Raw genomic sequence first — 26793 nt, forward strand, 5'->3', positions numbered from 1 at the left:
AGTTCACTGCAGCCCATGGCTGCACAAAGCACAGTTATACCCACTGTATGCCAGTTTTTAAAATGCTTCAGAACTCTGCTTCCATCCCTCCAAGAACTTCCATTCTTCTTTTTAAGTTTTATTTCAGAGGTTGTAATTCTGAAAAATTCTTCTTCCAACCTTGCGCACAACGAATCCAAACCCACCACTGTTTGTGGTCAGGGAAGATGATAAAGTTAGAAGACATAAGAGTTACTGTAAAGAAAAGAGATGTACACAACTCTTTACAGTTCCCACAGGTTTCCAAGAGTTCACTATTCCCAATGTGCTCTTTATTCCTCCCTGTCCCTTATCACACTGCCTTCTGGTCTAAGAATGATGTTTAGAATGGTGGTTGTCTGTTCCTTTGGTACCTGCCTTTACTCCCAACAATACAATTCCTTCATTTCCTCAGGAGAGGCTTCCTGAAGGAGACCCATGTTGAGGGTGCAGGGAGAGGAAAATGAGATAAAACTTCCAAAGTCCAGCTTTATTTGATCTCCTTCCTCACCTCATCACTCTGTGCTTTAACCAATTTACCATGAAAATTAAATAAATCCAATCTTTCTGTTAGATGAAATCTAAAAATAAGAGTAGAATCCGTATAGAAAGAATGATGAGCTTTTATCAGGCTAGCACACCAGGCCAATAATCAGCATTAAGCAAGGCTTATAAAATCAAATGCATAAAAGTTAAAATCCATTTTCTATACCCTACTTATGAGTTAATTTGATTTTAATGTAAAATGAAAAAATACTTGACAGCCATACAGTCAGTGGAATTAAGCCCAGAGCCATGAGACATTCTAGTTTGCTAGAGAAAAGACAGAAAGGGAGTTAAATTGCTCAGTAACAATAGCAACACTTGCAACCTGTCAGATATTCTTGTGTCTCTCTTCTATTGCTCTGCTACTAAAAAAAAAAAAGTAATTATACATAATATATAAACAAAGTTTGTTCAAATATTTACTATATAAAGAATAAAATATAATTTTTCTTCCTTCTCCTAAAAGTGTGGATTTTTTTTTTTTATGACATCACAAGAATTTACTTTACAAAGCAGTGACACTTGATCATGTAACACAGAAACACATTACAGAGAGACTTGGCTTTTGCTTTTCTACAGCTCCAAGAAAGGTGCTTCATACTGTGCTTCTTTCTTCTTTCATAAGTCTGAGGTTTTATATTTGATGTATTATATATTGATATATTCAATGCAAATCAGTCACAAGGAAGGACACCATACTACTGCTTCCAGGAGCTGGCCATATGCACTGGGATCTATAAAAGCAGGTATTATATAAATTAAATGACTGGGCTGGACAAACAAATTTCTAGCCCATCCTTCATGTTTGACTTGAAATGTCTCCAAGAAAGATACAATGGATGTGTGTCTGCAGGCTAATATGAGTCTCAGCTACTGTCACTCTTTCTCTTGGGCTTCCTTAATTCCCTACTGATAAACATAAACATAATAAGTTATGCATTCAGAGGAGAGTTTCAATAGGAGACGTTTCGTAAGACACAATTAGCGATTGTAATTTTATTCACAGCAATTTGTATTTTCCTTGGGTGAAGCTGTAGGATGTAAGAAGTAAAAAGCACACGATCAACTAATCTGATATAGCACTCTAAGCTATGTAGGTCAAGGATGGCCTGTCTCCTTAGCCCTAAAAACCACACGGATATCTTCCTACGACTGATCGCCACCTGACACGCACATCCCGGAGAGCTGCTGGTGCTCAGGGAGCAGTTCTCAGACAGACAGGAATAGTTCTCCCCAGTCCCCACACTCAGCTGTCAGTAGGGCTGGACTGAACATGCAGCTGTGTCCTAGGCTGTCCTAGTAATGTCTGCCTTAATTGGCGCTGCCAACTCGCTTCCTCCCGCAGCTGAGGAGTCGGAACACGGAGCTGTCTCGGCTTCGCTGCCAGTCCTGCCATGGAGCACTGACATGAGGCCACAGTTGAGATGCTTCTGAGCCGTGTGTGGCTGCAAGGTTTTGCCCAGCAAAGAGTAGATGCAAAAATATCCTTTGCCACCAATAGGAAGACAAAAATCTAAACACACAGCAACTTACCATGTTTTCATTTTAGGTTGCGAAGACAGTTCTTCGTGAAGGTAAAAACTGTGCCATTTTATGGACTGAATCAGTTCTGGAGACATTTTCTTAGAAATATCATAATAATGGCCAAACTTTGTATATGGTGTTGGGCTGGCCTGTGGAAACAATGATACTGATTACAATAACCCATTCAATTATTATCTGTCAAAAGAAAATAATTAACGAGCAATACACTTGAAAGAAATCTCTGTGGTTTTTCCCATTCAGTTTAAGTAAAAGCTTCAAATAGAAAAACATTATAATATTTACTACTAAGTTTTTCTTCCCCTGTGGACATTCTTGAACGTGAATTTTTCACACAGAATTCAACCCTTACTATTGCAAGCCGCATCACCAAAGTGCAGTCAGATACTTAAAAGAATGTATTTTTGCACACGTCCTAGACAGATGATCCCAAATTTCAAAAGCCCAGACTCATGAACTGTGCAGACCATCGTTCCACCTCTCTGATTTTTCAGTCTCTGGGAATTATATGGCTCTACAGAAATATTTTCAGCTGACTTTGAGAATGTTTCCCTTTACTTGTGACCAGTATAAAACCCAAACCATTGTATCTTCATATACTTAATTTAAGTTAAAAAATAGGAAATAGTTAAAAACTACTTTAAATTTCTTAAAATTGGAATAAATGGCAGAGGTTGAGCATTACACACAATAACCATGGTTTATCAAAATGAAGATACAATTTCCTCAGCTCTTAATTTTGGGCATATCAAACATCATAACCCCCCCTAAATTTAATATACACCTGGAGAGGAATTACACATTTTGAATGTGTTGTCCTAGTAAACAGAGGAAATGAATGCATATTTTTATACCACATTAATGGAGATCAGCATACAACTTGTCCATTATTTGAATTCCACATGTAAAGTTAAAAAACCCCTAGGTTGTTATTATATGCAACATAATATATGCAATATTCAAGTATAAGTTTACTAAAAATATATTAAACTGTTAGGATTAATTGGAATGATTTGATTTTGGGTAGATATTTTGAAATTATTTGACTAATAGATGTTAGGCCTGGATGGTTAGCAGTGCATATAAATAGTAACAATAAAACAATATCTTTCCTACAAAAACAATAGAATAACCAACTAACCCAAACTTTTAATAAAACAAATAATTAGTTTTTAATTAAAAAAACCCCACAAAATTGCTTATGTATATCTAGTCATAAGAGGCAAATCAGTTTTACTAAAAAAAAAAGACAGAAACCCACATTCTCTAAGTCAGCGTTCCAGTTTATTCATTGGCACCTGATTTTTAAAGTTAGGCAGTCCAATAAAACATAACATTCTATCAAAATTTAAATATTTTTCATTGTAAAATGTAACTTTATTTAAGACAAGGATTCTGAAAGCAATTTAAACAGGGGCTGTTCTTTGGCCTATAATCTATTCTTTATCCGGATTACAGATCAGAATGTTTTTACTGCAATCTCTGCCAGAGCTCATCTTTTTATTGTGTACTTCCAAGCCCCCTTAATGTTTTAGAAAGGCCTTGACTAACTGAACTTTGATCTGATGTCTTCATTGAGAAAAGCTCCAGGTTGCCCATTTCAGATGCAAATCCTTCCTGAGGCCCAATAGAGTTTAGTAAAGACAGCAAAAAAAGAAGAAACAAGAAGTTTCCAGGATCCTCTTTGAGAATCCCGAGGCACATTGGTGTCCTTAATCCACCCTGCTGCATGGATTAAGGTAGGTGATAACCTCTCTGGATTCAAAAGAATGAGCACAGCGCCTACAAACTGGGTGGAGACTGGGATTTGGTATAATAAACCCCCACGCAATAAAAGCTCGCTCGGTGTCAGGAGCCTGTGAATAGCCCTCAATGTACGGCATTCCCAGGCTTAGCAGGGAAGCTTGCAAAAAGCCTACCTGAATCAAGTAAGCATGAATAATCTGCCTCAGCACAATGACCACGGAGAGCGCCAAGCAGAGAGACTTTCCACTCCTCTCTCTCAAGTTTGAGCTGATAAATTTATTAGTGGACTGGAGGCTCGAGCCAGTTCTTTCCCGGATTCCTGGTTTGCACAAGGAGAAATGCACTAAATTGTCAGTGAGCAGAGCGTTGCTTTTATGCTACCGTCTGCTGTTAATGTTTCTAATTGCAATACTAATGTGCTAGAAATCTCAGATTTAGGATGAATCAAGGCAGAAAATTGATTTCATGCTGTGACAGTTTATATATTGCCCCAAGAACATAGGCAGTTCATTCAAAAAAAAAAAAAAAGAAAAAAAAAGAGGAGAAGAAAAACCCACACTGTCTTGCATTGCAAACCAGGTTCTCCATATACTCAAAAGTTTAAGTGAAATAACCTCTGATACAGATATGAGTGACAAGCTGGCAAAGGCACATCAAGCATTGCACTCTGGCCTTGAACTCTGACAGATTTCTTATAAATCTACCTTTTTCTGAGGTACAAGGTATGTACAGTATGTACAGAGAACCTATGTTAGCTATAAAGAGTATTAATATATACACCCTGCATAAGAACAAAAAAGAGTTACCTAGCTAGTCCACATGGGGCCTAATAAGTGGAAAGGGAATATCTGAACTATTAATCCGAATCTGTTATTATTTAGAAATAATAACTAAATTAAGCATCAAAGATACCACAAAGACAGCTTTTACTCTGCATTCTTACTCCATATATAGCCAGATAAGGGATGGACAAGTTTCTGCTGCCATGTTTAGAGCTCTAGCTAATAGGAAAGCTATTTTCTCTCTTTCATACTTGAAACTATTTGACAGTAGTTTTTGAAAATGCAGCAGTATATTAGTTCAATCAATTTGCAAAATACATCTATTCCACATTGGTTTTTTCCACCAAAAGACAATTTAAAGACTAAATCCCAACCAATGTCGTTAATTAAATGATAGCATAGACTGTATTGTTGTGTGCAGCAAGGCAATCTCAGATTATTCCTCAGTAGAATATATTCACCAATCAAATTAGCATCAAAATTTAACGATAGCCGCATTATAAAATATTGGAAAATACTAATTGCAAACCAATATTTCACTAATTAGAATATCCCGAGGAATTTTAGGTAGAGATGGTTTGAAATTTAGACTTTTATTTGTATGTTTTAGTTTTTTAATGAATTTAACATACACATAAAAATATTGTATTCAGCTATTCAGAATGATCAGCATCCAATTCAAAAAGCAACAATGAAAAGGGAAACAAAAGACTGAGTATCTTATTCTATCTTGCATAATCAACTTTCAATAATCAAGGACATGTACATCATGGTTTTTTGGGCAATCTTACATTAGTGGAAGTGTTTACTTCTGTGAAGTTAGAGAAGATGAGTGCACATCTAAGTGGATTTTTTAATACTTTTTCCTATTTTGTTAGCACATCAGAACACTATTTGCTAACAATATGCAGTTGTTTCCATATCAGTGTATAAGAAATTCTGCTAGATTTTAAAGCAGACAAATTATTTTGGGGATGGTTCAGAGTGGCACAGCAAGCTCCACAATAATAAAATTGATGAGATTATATGATTACCCTGGAGGCTGCTGGATTTTGCATGTCACCATATATAAGTCTTTTCTGACACAACTATATAGCCATGTCTGTGCAATTTCACAGAAAACCAAACATGTCAAGCCCTGTAAGATCATTTTGTCACATTCCAATTATGTTTTTAAGAATAAGACTGAACTTACCAGGCAGGTATGACCAGACCTAAACCAGAATTTACAAATGTAAGGCTATAATGTATAGACAAAACAGGGGGTTTATTCTGGATAGTAAAAAAAATGCTGTAATTTTGCTAAAGATTGATTGTGCCACTGGATTAAATAAGAAAGTCACCAGCCACGGGAGACTGATTATTCACAAACAGTAACAACTGTAAACTCTGAAAGACTGATCACTGGGCTTGTTTCTTATATTGTCCCTGCACAGTGATTAGTTTCCAGTGACAGTGAAGCTGATATAATCTCAAGTGCTTACTTTAGTTGTTATGCACATGGATAAGCAGGTCAACAGTTTGCTTCAACACAGTACTTTCACTACAGAGACCTAGTAAGTAGTGTTGATTAAACCTGCTTAAGTGATTTGTGTACAACTAAATTTGGGCAAACCTTGTAAGTGAGCACATTCTTCAAACTTTCATAAAAAGCTACCTCAATTTAGTAGTACTCACTAAAAAAATATCCCATGGCACTTTAAGGCTTTTTAGTTTAAAATTATTATTGTCCATATTAAGTTTTACAGTTCCTGCAAAGTCTTAAAATCCCTTTCTTAATTAAAAACTACAGTGACGTATAATAGTTTACCCTCTGGAAGCAATCCTGTAACAGTGTCCATTAGCAGTTCTGTTGTCTACATTCTACTGAAAAGCACTTGCTCTTCAAATTCATTTTGAGTGCAAGAGGAAAAAAAGTAGGAAATAGCGATTACCTCCATTTTTGGTAAATTTTGGTAGCGCCAGGCTATTTTCATAGAATCCTGAAAATCCTCAGACTTAACAGCTGCTGTTTCATCTCCCAATTCCTTTCCATAGGTATCATCAAGCAAAGGGGCTGGAAGTTCCTACAGGTAGAGAGCAAAACAATGTCACCTTTCTACAGCAGAAATGGCAGTTCAGATTTTTATCCACACCCTCCCCAGAAAATACAGTTATCTTAGTATAAAGGACAGTTGTCAAATCTGTAACAAAACCTGATTAAAAACACTGCTCTGACAGACTGGCTCCTACTAATACTGAGCATGAAAAACCCCCACATAATTATCATCAGAGAAATGAATCATACAACTAAAATTAAGAATGCAGAATGGAAATGCCACATTTTATACTCTACTTGATACAAACAACTTGAGCAGCATCCATATTCCTTTTTTTTCTTTTTTAATCTGTCTTTAAATGTTGATCTCCTAAACCATCCCATTTCTGAGAGTGGGTAAGTTCCCTGCATGGTGAATTTAAGCCTATTTTAAAGTAAGATCTTTGTTAGCTTCTGTAAGTCTTTCAAATGTATTCAAGAGACCATAATAGCCTACAGACACCAGCTGAAAACCACTGTAACAGGATGGTTTGATTTTTCTCCTCTGCTAACCATCAGGCATGATACCTACTAAAGATGGATTCCTCATGAACACGAAAACAAACACAGGAGTAAAAGAAAGGGTAGGATGTTTAGTCCTGGATTTTTTTATACAGTTCTAATGCACACTTTCTACCTTTGCTGTACTGTTAAAAAAAGTAAACAGCGCTGTGTGGATACCAAGCATTCAGAATTTATACACTAAGCTGTTACAGCTACTAGAGAAATGAAGTGCAACCAAGTTTTCTGAGCCGACTTTATCACACCCGTCTCTGTGAGCTGGAGGGCACAGATCTCTTTATCTGCTTAAAACAGATCAAGACTTATTTGAAAACTAAGTTTTCATTAGTCAGTGACTCTTGAGAGAGAACTGAGATGTGTCTCAAGGGTTAAAAATATACAGAGCTAGCCAGTATATCTCTGTTACAATGTATTAGGTGTAAAGACATATAAAAACCAAATTTGAAGACTTTAAAGAAGAGTCTCAATCAAAGTACGGGTTACACATGAAACTCTGCACATGGGCAGAGCTTATGCTGGCCATAAACATCCAAATGACACTCATGGTTTTATGCAGGCAGAAATTATAGACAGACACACACAGAAAGGAGTCAATGAAGGTTTAAATTAATCCATTTTGGGTTTCAAGAATGCAGGACAGACAACCTGTATATAGTTCTATACATCATCTTATGAACAACATGTGCTATTTGGATTATTCAGTGTAAATTAGCATAATATTTACAATTACTTAAGAAACTTGAGAACAACTGTTTCTAATTTCAGGACAGTTAGTTCAGAGGTTGGTCACCACACCCTCTGAGATAAGAGGCAGTGGAAGCTATGAAAACTTTTATAGAGTTTATAACTTCGATAAAGTTGTAGAAATAGAACAACTGTACCTATATATTTCAGCAGCTAAGCAGAAGACAGAAGGCACACCTTTGAGCAAAGAATTTTATTTATTTCCTTTTTGCAAATAAACTAAAGCCTGGTATTGGCCATTCACAAGAATGGTTATGCACAGAGTTATATGTTCAGATTTCTTGCAGATTGTTTAAAAGATACACTTGTATACAATAAACTTGTATTACTATGATGGTAAAAATTAAGCTTATTGGTAGGAAATCTACATGAAGATTAAAATTTTAATTTTCCAGTTTTCCTTAAATTTACAGATTTATAGCAGTTGTTTCAGTTAAAAAATAAATTAATTTTGTTAAAGTTGCATCACATCTACCCAGCAAGAGAGCAGGAAAGCTTTCAAATCAAAGACAAAGATTTCTGGCAGACAGGAGAAAATGAAAACAGAACACTGTACTGAAAGGTTCTGAGAAAGTATAAATACAAACATGAGCTGACAAGCACCCCAATGCATTTCACATATATGCAGATAAAAATCCTCTACATTTACTCCTAAGAGCATTATGTAAAGTATTTTTATAAAAAAGAAAAAAGATGCTATTTTGAATTGTTGATCTTATAACACAGAAATCCATAATAAAGAGTTAATTAGACTTATTTTCCAATTAAGGTGTTATTTTGAAAACACATTGTGCAACTGTTGTGCAGATTTGATTTCCTAATAGAGTTATCCACAAATGTAAACTTCCTACCATAAAAAGGTCTTTCAATGAAGGGCTGCTGCTACTTGATCATCTCAAAATATTCCTCAATTTTAGCAATTATAAAAAACCAAACCCACCAACTTTCATTTAAAAAAGAGAGTTCTGTAAGGAAACAATCCCGAGGTCAAAACAACATTTCCAGATATCTCTTCCCTTCATTCACCAAGATCACCCAGGCACTACCTGTAACTTTTTATAGTGGTGTTTTTCTGATAACAAGTGCCTGTCAGAGATCATAAAATCCTGGCTAAACATTTCAGACTCCCTAAGCTGGCCCCTGTTTCAGATACTACCACTGATATAACAAGTTGCAACCTCACACTGCTGTAACATCACTGGGCAGGTATCACATCATCTGCAAAGCCAAAATCCAGAAAATGCCATATTTTACCATTCACCTTTCCTGGAGGCAACAAGAAAAACAACACCAATATATTCTTAAAGCTATTTAATATTTTTCTCCTCTACAGTCACTGCAAATGCCTGCCATTTGTACAAGTAGTTCGTTGTTATCATATAATAATTGGTAAAGACAAATTTGAGACAGGGACATTACCTACGTAAATTTGTTAGTGTACATTTTACAAATAAAATGTATTATATGCTAAAAAAGAACAGAGGTCAAGGACAATAAGGGGTGAAAGGTTCTCCAAGTAATACTGATAAAGTAGAAGCTGCTTAAATAACATGTAACACTGAAAAAAAGTTCCTGCCTTCCAGTCGAGCACAGAACAAAACCGTCACCGTCTTCCGTGGCACTCTGTGGCAGGGAGACATCACAAATCCGAGCTGTTGACACCCAAGAAACTCAGCCCAAAACAATCAGAGGCAGACACACCATCAGTGCAACACAATTAGGCACTGTGGTGTGCCTTGAGTGCTGCTAAGAACGAAGCAGATTAAGAGATCAAGGAAAAATGGTTTCACCTGAAGCTGATAAAGATTTTGGCTGCCAGAGATGAAAACCTAGCAAAGTCTCTACTCAAAACAGCCTTTTTTTGCCAATGTAGTTTATTTTTAACTTCTGACATAACAATTTTAATTTTGACATAGTAAAAAACTTCTAACACTAGAGAATGACTTAAACATGGCTAAATTCACCCAAAGCAACATGAGAAAGCCGTAACTCTCTACTGTGGCAGTGAGCACGTGCACCAGCTTAGGTCTGGTTTGTGCTCTCTTCCTGCCCCACAGAAGGAACCAGGAGCACTTGAAGAACTCCCTCATACCAAGAACAATTCTTATTTCCTCGGCTGCTTTTCCAAAGTGCTCTTACCTCATAACTCCCATGCTTAGCTGAAGAACATGTTTCTTAGATGTACCACATTCTCATCCTCACGCAAGAAGCGATTTCACACAATGCACTGAGCCTTGAGACATTTCTGGGGCCATGAGGTCTCACAGCCATGCCATTTTCTACCCCAACACACCCTGTCCTAAGAAAACATATCCTGAATCATACTCTTGTGTGTGGTGGCTGTGAACTACATGGCCTCTTAGTAGGCTTTGTACGTAATTAGCTGCAACGTGAAAAAGGTGGTCTGCCATGGGAGCCACCTGGGATTCTGAAAACCAATTGCCTGAGCTCAACCTGTTACATTAACTTGGTTAAATACAAGCTAAGATGTTGTACTTAAGCACAAACAGGAGAAAAAAAAAATTCCAATCCTATTCAAGGTCAGAGTGTATCTGTAATCCGAACAAATTTTACATAAAGAATACTGAACAGAACAAATAAAGATTGTTTACCTCCTGATTTGCATCCCAACATCATCACTACTCTCCCAGCTTCTGTTTACCCTCTTTTCCCTGCCATTTACAGTAAACTATAAGAAAGAGAGGCACATGCAGGTGCAGTTGGAAGGTATATCTGCACCAACTGGAAGCCAACATGCATGTGCCTTCATTAGCTTGCCCAAAGACTAAATAAACAGGACACCCAGGTGGTCACTAATGTTGTTTTTCCTCAGGATGTACTGATTCATGTATCCCAGTATTTAACTTCAAAAAAACTCCTCTTTTAAATTTCAACTAGAACGTTGCATAAGCACATCTGGAAAAGGGAGAGAGCCTAAAATTGCTTAGTAGGGCTTGGGACTGGGTAGAATTACAGACATAGGAGGTTATATAAACTTGCTTTATGGGCAATACTGGAAATATTAAAATGATCCACACGTTTCTTTTTATCTTCATTATCCTCTTTTATTCTTCATGATAACTAGAAGTGGAACAAAAGGCTTCCCTTCTTCTGACACTGATAATTAAATGCTATTCTTTGTTTCAAGGAAATGGCAGTTTCCAAACCTGACCATGCCCATACAGAACATCCAAGTGAGAAAAAGCCTCCAGTTGTCATAACATAGATTTATTCTCAAAGGTAAAGGTTGGCTGGCTGGATATATACTACTTCACTCTTCAGTGTCATGAAAAGTTTAATTACTGTCCAAGAACTACAAGGGATTATTCTTCAATTTTCAGACTGTCCTTTAAACTAGAAAGAATATTAGGAGTTACAGAAGAGGTGAAGCAGATCAGCAGCCAAACTGGTCACAGAACATGGGCTGCTTCTGGCCCAGCCACACAAAAACTGGCCTGAAAACGATCCAGCAGGACACCCAGGAGAGCAGAGGGGGGCATGGGGCCTATGAGTGACAGGGAAAGGTGGTTTTTCCTCAAAATATCTGCATGTGGGACATTCAAGAGCAGGGCTTTAGCACAACTCCCCGTCTCCAAGTGTCATTGCAAATCGAGTAACAAAGACACTAGTCTGCAGCAGTCTTATTAAATCATAATTTCTGTGGGAGAACATATATAAAAAGCACTTAAATTCTGCTGAAATCATCAGAATTTAAAAAAGGATTGAGGATTTAGGATTCAATAAATCTATTTTCTTAGAATCAAAATCAGAATTTCAGAAGAATACGGTATTATTAAAATATGTTAAATTTACTTTCAAAATTTCAGCCAGAATTTGGTAATAGAAGTGCTATTTAAATACTGGTCTAAGAAAAGGAGAGTTGATTTATCAGCCCATAACATCTCTATTTAATCTATTTTTTTTTAAAAATATCTCAGCTCCCACATCATACAGCTTTGAAAAGCTTTGGGACTGCAAAATTTGTGGCATCGGTGTGTCAGCTTCTGAGAACTGTTACATTCTCCCAGGCTAAAAAAAAGACAAATCTTTCATAAGGTATATAAAAAAACAAAGCATGTAGCAGTGCATTAGTTAAAATAAAAAAAAAAACCATACAGCATTTCTTGGGGTCAACTAAAATACAAATCTTTGCTATGCAGCATGAACACACAAAAAGGCAGATGAGTGTTAAAGTTACTAAGGGGAGTTTGGATGGAGAGAAGAAAGCTTGTTGCTGTTTTAAAATTAAAAAAAAAAAGTTTGGGAGAAAAAAAATGGTTTTCTGAAGTGCTCACATTAAATCACAATGCAATTAAAATAATTTCGTTTCCTGCAAACCAAGCTATGAAGGTTTTATTGCAAACATGAAATAATGTATTTCTGTAATAAACCTTTTATCTTTGCAATAAAACAGTGTACAACCTGGGTCTGCCAGCAATGCAGGTCTTCCTGTGTTTGCTGCCACATTACTTTGCCTGCCTTGTTTTGGCAGATGCATGAAGCAAAATCAGATTCTAACAGTTTGACCTCTCTCACTTCTTATGTTCTCTAGGGGATAATAAAATCCAAGATACAATCCCACAGCAGTTAATGAAGCTTAACCTCACACCCTCTTAATTACCAATGCATTACACCAACTATAGGCATCATACTCCTCTCTAAGCTATTTTACAATTCTAAAGAAGTACTACTGTGCTATTATTTGGCAACATAATCCAAGCTGTATGTGAAATCCCTCTCACATAAAATCCTTTGATCCTCACGGGTTTCAATAACTGTATAATTAATGGTACTTAAGAATTTAAAACATTATCTATTTCTGTATCAATAAGTATGTTGTTCACATGGGTTTATGCAACCATTTTGCAATGCAGTTATTATCATGAGTATGGTGGAAGAAACTTGAAATAATATCAAGGGGAGTACGATTCACTGTTGATCTCTAACTGCAACAACATTTAAATAGTTTAAATTCACATGAATTTAAGGCTCTTCTTCATTATGTTAATTTTTAGTATTTAAAGGACACCAGATGGTAAGTCAGGAAGGGTAAATATTTTCTTTTCAATAATGTATTATATAAATGTCAGTTTAAAGGGCCCTACTCCCAAAAGGAAGGAGGATTCTATTTTGATTGCAAATAGTTGTGAATACAAGGTCTATTGTTAAAGAACATAAATGACTGGATACAGAATTTTTCTCCTTTCAGCAGCCCTTGTACAACAATTTATTTCCATCTCCAGGTAAAGCTGTTCTATGGAAACTTTTCTTTGGCATTCAGGAAGACCAAGTGAACCCAGGAGAAACGAGAACTGTGTGAAGAGGAAAGGGAAGCAATATTCCTCTCTTTTAGGAAATAAAAAAGGTTAATTGCAAGTACTCTAAGGGGTATTTTTTTTAACCCGTGAGAATATATTCTCTAATTCACATACACAGAAGTAAACTGTACAGTCAAGCCATAAAACTCTTTGCTGTAACTTCCCTGCATTATGGCTCCATTTCAAAACACTGAAACCCAGGAATGCAGGAGAGATGATTCGATGATTTTTAAAAACAAAATTCATCTTTTTTCTCAATCAGTTCATGGACCCTTCAGTATGTAAAAGATAAACACATCAGCCAATGGCATAATAAAAGAAGTAACATGAAGAAACTAAATAAAAATGAGTGCCCTTGTCCAAAATTCTGTAAACTTTGCTGCAGTGTATAAGGCAGTAGCCTAAACAGATTTAGTAACAGCATTATTCAATAACACCTTCAGAGTTGAGCACTGTAAGCAACAGTTCATAAATTGAAAAAGTCACCTCTACAAAGTCACCAACTAGATTTGTAAAATAGATGTTTGTGAACACTGGAGCCTAAACATTTAGATTTTGTGACTTTTATGATACTTTTAACAAGCTAAGCTAAGATGTGTGCTTAAAAAAATACGTAATTTCAGAAGTAGGACGATGAAAGAAAACATCTTAATAAATAGACAAGGATTGGTAGATAGAAAACTTGAAATTTAAGCCAAACATTTATTTCCTCTGGTTCTGGAAAAGCTTTTTATTAGATTGGTCAGAACTTTTGACAAAGATTTACACTTTAGAGAGCTCCCAGAGTGGGTTTAACTCTTTTTAAACAGAAGCAATTACTTTTTTTCAAGTGTCCTCTTTCACACTCTTACAACTTCTCTGTCAAGTTCATTACACAGTTCTTAATGGAGAAAATTATATATTACAACATAATTAAAATATTTGCATTTTAACAAAGAAAAATATAAACCAGATATTCCACTTACCCAATGTGCAAGCAAGAAAAGTAAACAGATGAGCAACAGCTACATAATTAAGAAGTTAGGCTTTTCAACTCAGACAGCTGACTGGTTCAATCCCAGTCTTTGTGGTACCTCAAGACTCCAGAAAGAGAGAGAGGTGTTAGAAAGTTCAGTTCTGCTATAACTGGATTTCTGTGTATTAAGTGATATCATTTAACAGCATGCAGCAGCTGAATCACTGTAACAAGTTCATATATTTTGAAAATAAAATTAGAAAAAAAGAATAGGAATGTAGTCCTATTTGCAGGCATACTTTTACCTTTCAAGTTGTTATGCTTTTAATTTATGTATCACCTAAAAACATCAGATGACAGAAAAAATACTTCTTGCATTCATACACAGCTTCTTTCCCAGTACCAGATAGTGAAGGAGAGGAAGGAGTCAGAATAGTGCTCTTTGAAAATGGAAGCTTGGACAGCCCTGGCCACCAGCCTGATCATTTCTTCCAGGTTTGCATTTTTCCTTTTGACAAAACAATGTTTTGGAATCCTATCTGTGAGGGAAAAACGTAAGCAACCATTTTACACGGTTGAATGTACATTGCTGGAATAAAAAAGTCCATGTGGACAGCTATGTTTTCTTTCCAGATGTTGTTTGCATACACAGTAACACAGCACTGAAGCTCAGCGGGTGGTTTATTATTGTTGTTGTTGTTTTTTTTTAAATGACCCTGAAAATAACAGGCTCTCCCTGCATTCACCTTTTCAGCAGGAAACGAGTAAATGTGCACTTCCTGTCCTTCAGGTTTGCCCAAGTATAACCAGCTTGTTGGAGGAAAAATTTTTTGAGTCTTTTAAAATTACATACTTAAGCAAAATGCCTTTTAAAATATACTTTTAACTTTTATTGTAGAGATCTTTTCAGCTTGGTAAGAATTTTAAAAAAAACCTTGGGTCTAGAGGGTTTTTTTTATCTTTAATAAGCCATTACACTTCTCTAGGTGCACCAAGGGAAGCTGCATTTTCCCTTTCACTGTGGTATCCTACAGCACTCAGGTGGTTCCACCTGACTGGTGTGACTTCAGGATGCATCCAGCAAACACAGGGAGGTTGTGCATCTAACACAGGGGCACACTTTAATACTCAAGAGAATCTTCTGTGTAAATCTCCAGAGAGCAAACTGCACGCTCATTTTTAAACCTGGAAGTACCATGACATGAGACAGCAGAGGTAGGAAAAGGATCCCCACCATCAGCAACAGGCTCACAGATGGTGTCAAAGTATGTTTTCTTTCTTGAAGGATGTGCTCTTTATCCTCTCTTCTTGTAAGAGAACCTCCAAAAGGCAATCTCAGCGGAGAGCAGAAGTATCCTGCAACAAAATTCCATCTCCAAAACAAAAAATCCATTCAAAGGCAATAATGGGATCAAGTGTTCAACTTCTTCATAGGAGATGAACAGACACGGTTCTAGAAAGGAGTTCTGGATCTCCCACTCTGCCACCTCAGGCTTCCAGGTACCAAATGGAATGGTCATTGATGTAGCATTGGCCAGAGTCCCACAGGGAAATTGTAGTGCTACAAGAGATGCTGGTTTCTGTTTCCCAGAACAAAGGAAGACCTATAAGTCTTCCTTTCAAGAAAAATCATAAAATCATAGAATGGTTTGGGTTGGAAGGGACCTTAAAGACCATCTCATTCATACCCCCTGCCATGGGCAGGGATACTTTCCACTAGACCAGGTTGCTCAAAGCCCCATTCAACCTGACCTTGAGCACTTCCAGGAATGGGGCATCCCCAAGTTCTCTGGGCAACCTGTTCCAGTGCCTCACCACTCTCACAGTGAAGAATTTATTCCTTATATCTAATTTAAACCTGTGCTCTGCCAGTTTAAAGCCACTCCCCCTTTTCCTGTCACTACATGCCCTTGTAAGAAGTCCCTCTCCAGCTCTCGTGTAACCCCCTTCAGGCCCTGGAAGGTCTCTTCAGAGCCTTTGGTTCTCCAGGCTAACCAACCCCAACCTGTCTCCACAGTAGAGGTGCTCCAGACCTCTGAGCATCTTTGTGGTCTCCTCTGGACTTGCTCCAACAGGTCCATGTCCTTCCTGTGCTGAGTACCCCAGAGCTGGATGCAGTGCTCCAGGTGGGGTCTCACCAGAGCAGAGCAGAGGGGCAGAATCCCCTCCCTCGACCTGCTGCCCACGGTGCTTTGGATGCAGCCCAGGACAGGGTTGGCTTTCTGGGCTGTGAGTGCACACTGATGGTTCTTGTTGAGCTCCTCATCCAGCAGCACTCCCTGGAGCAGTCCTTTTCCTCAGGGCTGCTCTCAATCCATTGTCCATGCAGCCTGTGTTTGTGCTTGGGATTGCCCCAACCCAGGTGCAGGACCTTGCTCTTGGCCCATTGAACTTCCTGAGGTTGCCATGAGCCCACCTCTCCAGCCTGTCCGTGTCCCTCTGGATGGCCTCCCTTCCCTCCAGCAAGTGACTGAACCACACAGCTTGGTGTTGTCAGCCAGCTGAGGCTGCTCTCCATCCCACTTGGTACAGCAAAAGCAACTCAACTAAAAGCAGTATTTAGTGTCAAGGTGAGCTATAACTCAAATAGAACCCATTTTTTTCTCATTAAAACTTGTGAGCACCAGTTCCCCCCTCAAGCCTAAATAAAATAATTAGGAATAAAGGTAAGGAAATGCTTTTATAGGCAGTTTAGGTAGTTGTAGAATTTTAATGCCAAATCTGAAGTAATTTTATTATTGAACATATTTTCCGTTTACCAGTGCAAACAATTTTTACTTTATGATCAATCACAGAAGTCATCATATAATTCCTTATGTTATATACTATAACATAAGTACTTATGCCCCTACAGGAAAAAGTTGCCTTTTTTGAAGAATATGGAATGAACAGAAATGCTCTCAAATGTTTAAAATACTTTCTAGAAACCAGCATGTATATAGTTCTGCAGGTTTTACCAGAGGTGTATAATTTTTCAGCATTACATCTTAATGCCAGTTTCCTGAAGGAGCTTTGACTACAAAAGGCATGAATATGTTTTCAAAGGATGATGGATAAATTGGTGGGTGGTAATATAATATATCTTAGGCAGCTGATCAGGGCTTTTTATCCTCTGCTTGTCTTTTAGTTATACACAATTTCAAGATAATTATGGTCTATAAGAATGTCTTTTCCCCTTCCTACTACCAGCAATATTTGTCTTGGTTATAGGTTCAAGAAACTTCCAATCACATCACAGAATTGGAATAGGGCAATTATGGCATCTTGGCAGAGAACTGAACATATAAATAGACTGACCACACTATATAGACATTTAATATGGACAGTTAATGAACTGCCTTTATGTAATACACCAGTTAATTAGAATACTAGCCATGGAATTTATTGAATCCATACTTGAATTTTATAAAATAAACCCTAAGCATAATAGGTAATTCAGGTTGATATGTACCATGTCTATGTTGCCTTTCCAGTACAGAATACAGCCCAATCAGATAATGAAAATAAATTAATTACTAATCTCATTAAATAATAATCTCATTAAATAAAATGCCACATTATTCAATGGTCAGATATGCTGTATTAACATCCTGACTTGGTGAAGTCACCCAAAGAGCTCATTTTTATGACAGGAGAGGACTTCTTGAAGCACCTGAGTGAGGGTTACTTCACTGACACAATACAAATCAGAGAAATCAACTCTGCTGTGCCTGGTTTGCTAAACAAAGGAAGTGCTGAATAAGTCAAGAAAAGCTCAGACAAGAATACTGTTGGATACACAAAAAACACAAATGGAGGGAGACAACAAAACAAAACTATGTTTTCCTCGACATTCCTGCAGCAACATTGTCCATTCATTTGTAGTCTCTTACAGTAACACCACTATGGAGTTAAAACAGAGGAGTGCAGTGCTATTGCCTAGTGTCCAACCCTGGAAATTAAGAAGGAAAATTATTCCAGAGCAGACAACAGAGCTTGATAAGGCACATCAAACTCACTGACCACAAACACACTGGTACAAGAAGGAGAGGTGAGGGGAACAACGTCTGTTAATTAACTTGCAAAAGCATGAAGGAGCTAGGAAAAATATGACAGGCTGTGAACAACTGAATCAAAGGTGAATGAAAGAAGAATAAAATGCATGTTTGCTACTCTATTTTAAGAAAATTTAACGCAGTGCAATAAAAATACTCATTTGAATGATTTAATTCAATAAGGAATACAACTGCAGTAATGGTACAGCCAGGGAATCAATGAATTTATTATCAGTTATTTAAAACCAATTATTATGAAAAAATATAGCATGTTCTTATGTAATTCATACTTAAAAATCAATTTGTAACCTATTTATTTCGGCTTCACTCTAAATCACAAGAAAAAATGATAAAAATTTCACCCCTAAAGGAACCCTCTTTACTTTCAAGATCATTAAAAAAAAATAAATTAGATTTTTCACAATGCAGTCGTATAATTTCATTAAGAATATACTTCTTCCTGAGTACTGAATATTGAATAGGTAAGGCATAGAATTTCCCACCATTAGACAGGAAAGCAGAAAAGTAATCATTTTGTCCAGAAATAGTCTCTGAAGACGCTTAAGGCAATAGCCAGACTTCACTTGATGCAGAAGTAATCAGTAAATTATATGTTACTTCTGATATTAGAAAAACGCAGCCTTAGAAAGACATAAAATATTTAATGAAATTTTGTAAGATTATCCTCACACTTCAGCATTTTTTTGCACTGTTGATCAGGCTTTTTCCCTTATATAATTTTCTTATAATAGAAACTATCAGTGTTTGATTAGGAGTCCACTGAAGTCTGAAAGGATCCTTTCTGTATGACCTGACCCAAAGCTGACCACGTTCCCAAGCACAAAAAAAGAGACAGAACGAAATGTTAAGTGTAAAGGAACTTGTAAAGATGTTAAATGGTATTTTTATTCTCTGTGGGAAACTACAATAAATATCTACACAATTTGTGCACTGTTTCCACCATAACATACTGGAAGCCCCTTAACCACTCTTCCTGAGAGGCCAGTCAAAACTGGGAAGAGTTGGGTTTACTCAAACCATTCCACTAATCCAGTGGTTTTCATCCACAACCAAAATAAAGCACAAACTGGCTCCAAACCTGATTTGGCCTTGGGAGGATATTACTCCACTGTCCATAGATGGAGGCTAGGGATCTAAATTTAATTCCCAAATCTGGCTACTGCAAATACTCCTGTACTTCCCAACACATTCTTAGGAATCAACAAGATTAATTAATTTGTTACTACACAATACACACACTTTAAAATGTGTCTAAGTTCATCAAGAGATTATAGCCTTACTTATCAAAAGCAAGGAGTCTTATTTACCTTCAAGATGTTGTCAGGATGCTCTTTAGCAGAAGCAACAAACAGGTCATGTCCACAGACAACTCCCTCTGCGAGAAAATACTTGAACAACAAATTGGAGTAAAGGCCGTATTTATCTTCCTCTGTGAAAACAAGAATGGTTGGAATTTTTTTGTTGTTGTTAGATAAATCACCCACCTGTATGTTCACAACACTGTAAAAGGTCCCTTTTGCTCTGTCTCCTGGAGTGTATAATGTACAACAGAGGTAAGACAGGATTTCAAAACTTAAAACATAATGCTTATAATACTGCATTTAGAATTTTTCAAGACAGAGAAAAAGCTCTCAATCCTGCATTTGATTCTAATTAGGGATGGGATACAGCAATCAGTATTATCTCTCTTACAAGGCTTCCCATAAATATCAACTAAGATTACTGAATTTTATGGGTTAATGGGATGGGGCTTATTAATTTAGGAGAATTATATTAATATTTACATTCTTAGTGTTTAAAACATTAACTCGCCTAAAATATCTATTAATTGATGCTTTTCAAAATTCAATCATATTTGGGCATGTTAAAGCTATATAGAGGTATCATTTATTACTGAGATATTCTTACATCTGCACTTCTTTCAAAGCTGTGAAAACTACAAAAACAGGCAAACCCGATGTCTGTATTGAAAAAAAATATGTAATTTGCAACACTGTTTTTGAGAGCTAACCAGAGCAAAGTCAGGAACACACTCAAAAGACACATGGATTTACAGTTTAAGAAATGAGACAATACTTGTTAACAGACATTGTGAGTACTGGCCCACTGACATGAAAATACAAACTCCCACTGGCTTCAGAAAGGCCAATATTTCCTTCAGCTTCTTTATTGCAAGCATCAGAAATTACCAGAATTAGAAAATCTTAATGAACTTCATACAATTAAAACTTATCATGACTTAAAGTTACCGGGGAAGTGAATGAGTACATAGCAACTGAAATCTGAATCACCTCTGATGTTCCTTAATTCTAGGAAATATCAACATTAGCAGCATTAATGCCAGCAAAAAAAGTTCCCAACAATATAACTATGGCATTAATTGCCCCGTAACATTTTAGATCATGTCCTTTGGAGCAACACATCCCTGACATTTATTTAGAAAGATATCTAAAATATTTTGTCTGGGAGAAAAGTAAATGCACAATTTTACTTTTTCATCTGTTAATCTGGCTGCTGGAAGACAACAGACAGGGATGTTGAGGCAGAAAAATACAGAGAGATTTTCTTTATAGAGAACAAACAAGACTCAATCCATTCTTTGTGTGACTTGGAAACAATTTCCTCCCTACACATATGAAATAGTAAAAAACACCCAAAAAACCAGAAAACCAATAACAATGACAGAAAATTAGAAAGTTGTCATTAACATCTAACAAGAATATTGTAACTTCAGTATGTATGAAAATACAATGTTTTGGAGCTTAAGAGTCAAAAGGGCTAAGATTACCAAGAAATTCAAACCACAAGTATTCAAGATCACTGGAAAAGAAATAGGTCTCCAAGAGACATTCCCCAATTCCCATGGGGTATCAGGTAAAACAATTTATTTCCTGCTTTTTTTGTTTCACTTTTAAATTTAGTATTTGGGATACACTTAAAATTTGGAAAATTTGTATCTTTAAATTTCTTTCTTCATAATAATAATCCCTAAAGATACAGTGTCAAGATTACATATTTTGTTGTACGGAAAAATATTTATTTAAGAGTTTCCCTTTCATTAAAACCCAGCAATGAACTAGAAGTGACTCCAAAGCAGAATTTCAAGGTAGAGAAAAATGCTTCATAACACATCACTGAGACAGGAGATTAAATAAAACTGGATATCCAAAGAAGCCAAAGGGAATACAATAACTACAGCAGTACCATTACTGGTACTTGCCATTGATATATCCAGTTTATCGTAGAGTCTTCAGGTTTTAAGAACTCAGATTGTATCAATATAAGTTATCTTTGATACTGTATTTGCAATAACACACCTACATTTTTTAAAACACAACAGTGTAGTGATATGGACAGACCTGTATCATAAAAAGGACAGTACTGACAAAAGCTCACTGGTGACAGTGCTGGGCTCCTTATTAACATTTCAGCAGGACTGATTTCTGAAAGCATTGACAGAATTACAAACTGCAATTTCCTTGGAAGTGTGGAGCTCTTAGTTCAATATTTGATGTAGTTTACTCTCACATCCTTGTAAAGCCATGAATAGTGTGACTGAAGAACTGTCTCCCTGGTAACTCAGCTCCATGCACTGAGTGGTGACTGAGGAGGCAGACCCAGGTACGAGACTAGGGTGGAGACAAGAGTCAATCCAGGTAAAACTGAAGCACTAAAGCTGCAGAAGCAAAAAGCAGAACAGACACTTTCTAAAGCTATGAAGAAGTATTACAGCCTTATTTTGTAAATATAGTCTTTGGAGCCTGCTTAGATCTTGAACTGTTTCAACAAGAGGAAAATAATACACAGAGTCTCCCCTAAAACTGGAGGCCAGGAACACCTACAGCTCCTGCCCCTCCAACATTGGCTCTCTCCAGTTATTTTTGCTTTGGCTGCTTACTGCAATATCATTGGTAATATATTATCCACAGTACATTGATTTCCACGTGCTAATCTCCATCTATGAAACTCTCAATTTAAGAACCAAGGCCCCCTAAAAATCAGTGACAGCACGATATCTACTTTTTTTTTTTTTTAAATTGTCTGAGCTACCTGAAAGAAGCCACCCTGTAATCACATCACTGCAGCAGGTGTCAGTGGAGGGAGACTATTTTGTCAGATCTCCCTCTCTTCAAAAAAAAAAAAAGAGCAAAAGGAACACTCGTCGGGTGCTCTGGAAGGATCCTCAGCGGTGACATTTAACATCATCCTTGGTAAACAAAAAATCTTGGTTTATTAATTTTTATCTGTAGGATAAAGTTCACCTTCTCCACCATTTGAGGCACAGAAAACCCGAGTTGTATTGCATGCAGACAGGACTTAGCTGATATTTAATGGAATATAAGCAAATATCTAGCTCAGCTATTTTATGATTTGTGTACGTGCAGCAGCTATACAGACAATCTTTCTGGATCATCATTTTTGATACTAATTATTCCTTAGATAGTAAACAACATGCTCAATTTTGTGCCAAACATAACACACAAACTCCATAAGCTGGGGTATAAATGCAAGAAATCACACTGTGTGTTGATGATTATTTAACTAAACCATGAGGAAATAAATCTGTAGTAGTAAAGAAGAATTTTTACTCAAATTTTATTTGAAATGCTGAAACGTTAAAACAAACTGTAGAAGAAAAGCAATAAGGAACATGGATATAAACCCTTGTATTGACTTAATCAAGATGATAATTAACTTCATTGACTTATTTGTAATATAAGAGGAGTAGAGATGTTCTTACACTGCCATACCCCAAATGTATTTTGCAAAACAATAAGGCATTGTCAATGCAGCAAATTAAAGGCATTCACATTCAGGGTAAGGACACATCGTTTTAGCATTAGCCTTTCCTTTGGTTTGCTTGCACTGATTTTAATAACAGCAAACTTACAGTAAAAATAGGAAATTAAGTATTAGAGAGTGATCTAAATATAAACCACCTCATAGTCTGCTACAGTACTCTAAGGATTAAATGTGTCTCAGAAAGCCTTTACAAACAGTGTATCTGGAATTGTTAAAGTCAATGCATCTGCAAGAATCCCTCAGTTCTTCAATTTGTCAAATAGAGGATGGCTTTTTATTGATTCATTTCTAGGTCACTAAACTTTTGTGGTATTCAAAAGATCTAAAGTGCACCCATATGGGGCTTTTCTGATAGCATCCATTGTACCCTGGTTTCAATTGTAACCTTACTATTCAAAACCACAGCAGTGCAGCTGGCTTTCTTCTTGTAAACAAACAAACAAATCATTTAGCACAGGTACCTCACTGATTATTTTCACAGAATCACGGATGGAAACACTTTGCTGATAATGCTTGGACTTAACTATTTTGATAAATTTTCAACTGTTCTCTTTACTTTTCCAAAATTTCCAGAAGAACCACCTTCGTTCTGTAATGTGTAGGAACTAACACCTGAGTTCATCTGAGTCAGCCAAATTTGGACCAACCTGGCCCAAATCTTTATTCTCAGCCTCCACAGCAAAGGGCTGTGCTGTCAGCAGCCTCCATTGGGAACTTCACTTCTAGCTAATAAGGCACAACCACAAATAAGACTCTTGCAGCTGCAGAATCTGGGCCCAGCCACCACAAGTCACCCAGCCCTCTGCAGCTTTCTCTGATTCTTGCTGAACAAAGAGTGTTCCACAGCTAAGTAGCAGGTGAGTAACTAGCGAAGCGTAAAACTACACAAGGAAAAGAGACTATTTACCTAGAAGTTATGCATATTGTCTCCAGGACAAAAACCTCTTCTGATCCTACATATAAGGACATAAATAAAATAGTTTATTGTGATTGTTACCCTTCGGTCTCCCTCCACAACAGCATTATTTCATGGCTGGAACTGTCACGGAGAAAAAGTAGCATTGTCAGTATGACTGCAAAGAATTCCAACATATACCCACGTGGAATACTAAGGGTAAAGACCAATTCCTATTTATGGCTCTTTTCACTACTACACTGGATACATAAGAGACATTCTCAATACCTTTGTGCACAGACTGTCTGTAGCTACTACTCAAAAGAAATTCGTGGGTCACAAAATTAGGTGTAAAATTTCGAGGCCCTGGATTTTATCTAGGGCACAGAAGACAAAGGGCCATCAGTGAGACACTGATATCACTGAGGCACCGCAAATATATAATTTATACACAAATTAAGGAAAAAATGGAATTATAAAAATTGATATGTAAATATGTGATTGATATGTAAATAATAAAAAAGTCTCTAGTTATAAATAACCCCTCTGCACAGAGATATTCATGTTTCAGGAGAGAGATACAGAACAAGCTCTAGAACCAGAGGAGGAACAAAAAGTCAGGAACAAAATCTACCATAAGATAACAAACACTTACAGATCATATTTATAACACCTGACTTTTAAACGCCAGTATAATAAACAACAGGAAGCTCTTTGAAACAAGGTCCAGCAGTAATTTGTAGTATAATTGCTTAAAACGGTGGGAGCTGTAAAAAGGGAAAAGTAGGACTGCAACAATGTAATGTACAGATAGCTTATTTTTTTTCCCTCTGTACAAAGTCTAGACAGGTTGCCCTGAAGCTGCCAAAAGCCTGTCATAGCCTATCAGTATCGATAATTTTTTCAGCAGATAGTTCTACAGTAGGGCCCTGTGACCTAAGGTGTGTCTTTCTGTAGCTATGAAACATCTCTCTGAATTGCTGCAGGTCAGAAGATGCGATTATTTTAATAATCTGAAATTCCATTTAAAAGATACTTTTCTAATGTCCACATTTACTAAGCTGGAGGGGATATACTTTGTGTCACTTGCATTTAATTAGCACATGCCAAAACGGAGTTGTCAAACATATAAGTTACAATATCTGGCATTTGGCCATACTTCAGGAGGGTGATTTCTGGTAACTGGTATTTTGTAGAATTATATTCAGCAAATCACTGTTTTGTACCTCTCTTGAGATTATCTTTTTCAGCTTTAAAAAGAAGATAAACTCAGTTATATTGACAAGTGAAGAGAGCTCTTACCAGTCAGGTTAAATTGCATGTCTAACAAAAATAATAGTAGCTAATTAAAGTAGCTGAAACTGCTTCAAGGCTTAGAATGTACAAGTATAGACCTGCTTTTAACCAGACATCTTTAACTTTTAATAACTGACCTCAGCTACCAACAAAAACCCTCCTACTGATAATCTTTAAAACATTTAGCTGTCAGTGACCTTGTCAAAACTAGAGCATCTTAGAGGTAGGTAAGAATATGTTCTTACAGGGTACCCAGGAGAGATCTATTTGAGCGGGCTGTAACTCACAGTGTAGAATGTGTCACATAAACAAGGCTTTATGTTTAAAAACAAAGTAACATCCTTCTGGAAACTCTTCCCCAGGCTGGCAAAACAGACACAAACCAGGCTGAAGTACCTGGGAGATGGGAGGAGGGAAGGACTGTGCTTAATCAACAGCCACACAACTTGTTTTGGAAGGGGAGATTCTTCCGGAAGGCTGAAAGTGGTCTCACAGTTACATCGAACAAACTGGTTTGATGGTGTCACATCAGAATGCTTGTTACAAACCCACCACAGCAAGATTTCTTGAAACTAAAGGACTAGTTAAAATCCTACAAATTCTTGTTACGTGAACAAATGGCAGGAAGTTTCAAGCTCCTCTAGTAACCAGGGTCCTGCATGAGATTATCAGATGCCTCAGCTCTCTAATTCTCATGTAATTAAAACACTGTCAAAAAAATATACTATAGAATTAAGTTCAACTGAAAATCACGGTGCTCTTTATTATGAATTGAGTTTAAAAAATTGTACACTTAGATTCCAAGCAATATTTTACAGTCTTAGCAAGTACCTGTGCCATTACTACATCTCAGAACACAACAGTTAAAATAAATATTTTAATACCCTGAATCTACTATTATTTGGTTAAATTAACCAAGATAATGTGTCAAATAATGAAGATGAGCATTTAATTTGCAAAGGGAGCTAAGCTAAAAGTAATGCAATTTATTCTTGCCTTAGAGAATGTTGAAGGAAGGGGGAAGAATTTAACCTTTTTATAACACTTGGAGTACAACACAGAAAGATCTTCCTAGGAGGTTTATCACTGACAGCTTCAATCCTGATAATATTAAGCTTGCCTAGACTAATCTCATGACAGAATTTTTTGGTATACTGACAGGATATTCTAACAATGCAACTATAAGGATAAGTAAATTAAAACCTACCACTAGTATTGCCAGCCACGAGCTCAGAGGAGAGTCAAAAAAAAAAAGGTTCAGGTAAAAAATCCTGCCACATTCACATCATTTGAGTCCTGCCACCTCTTCCATTAGAACACAGAGCTCACTTCATGTGGTGCCACTGAGCTCAGGTCAAGTGGGTTCATCTGATGCCAACCAGTTTGTCTACTGGAAAGGGCAGCAAATATTGCAACGGGAAGACGAAACAAAATTAATCTAGTCTCACAATCTCTGATCTATATGTAAAATATAACAGGATCTAACAGTATTTT

The 26793-nt window shown here is 36.8% G+C and overlaps 1 protein-coding gene across 1 annotated transcript in view; it reads right to left on the bottom strand.

The window, feature by feature from the left end:
• ELP4 (elongator acetyltransferase complex subunit 4) overlaps positions 1 to 26793 on the bottom strand; it is a 141647-nt gene that overhangs the window by 107447 nt on the left and 7407 nt on the right. Inside the window, exons 3-5 of the mRNA XM_027663359.1 lie at positions 19613 to 19734; positions 6569 to 6700; positions 2098 to 2237 (exon numbers count right to left, since the gene is read on the bottom strand). Coding sequence (XP_027519160.1) covers positions 2098 to 2237; positions 6569 to 6700; positions 19613 to 19734 — 394 coding nt within the window. The remainder of the gene's footprint in view (positions 1 to 2097; positions 2238 to 6568; positions 6701 to 19612; positions 19735 to 26793) is intronic.

The sequence above is a fragment of the Corapipo altera genome, unplaced genomic scaffold (assembly GCF_003945725.1).
Source record: "Corapipo altera isolate COAL_440 unplaced genomic scaffold, ASM394572v1 100, whole genome shotgun sequence".
Taxonomy (NCBI): domain Eukaryota; kingdom Metazoa; phylum Chordata; class Aves; order Passeriformes; family Pipridae; genus Corapipo; species Corapipo altera.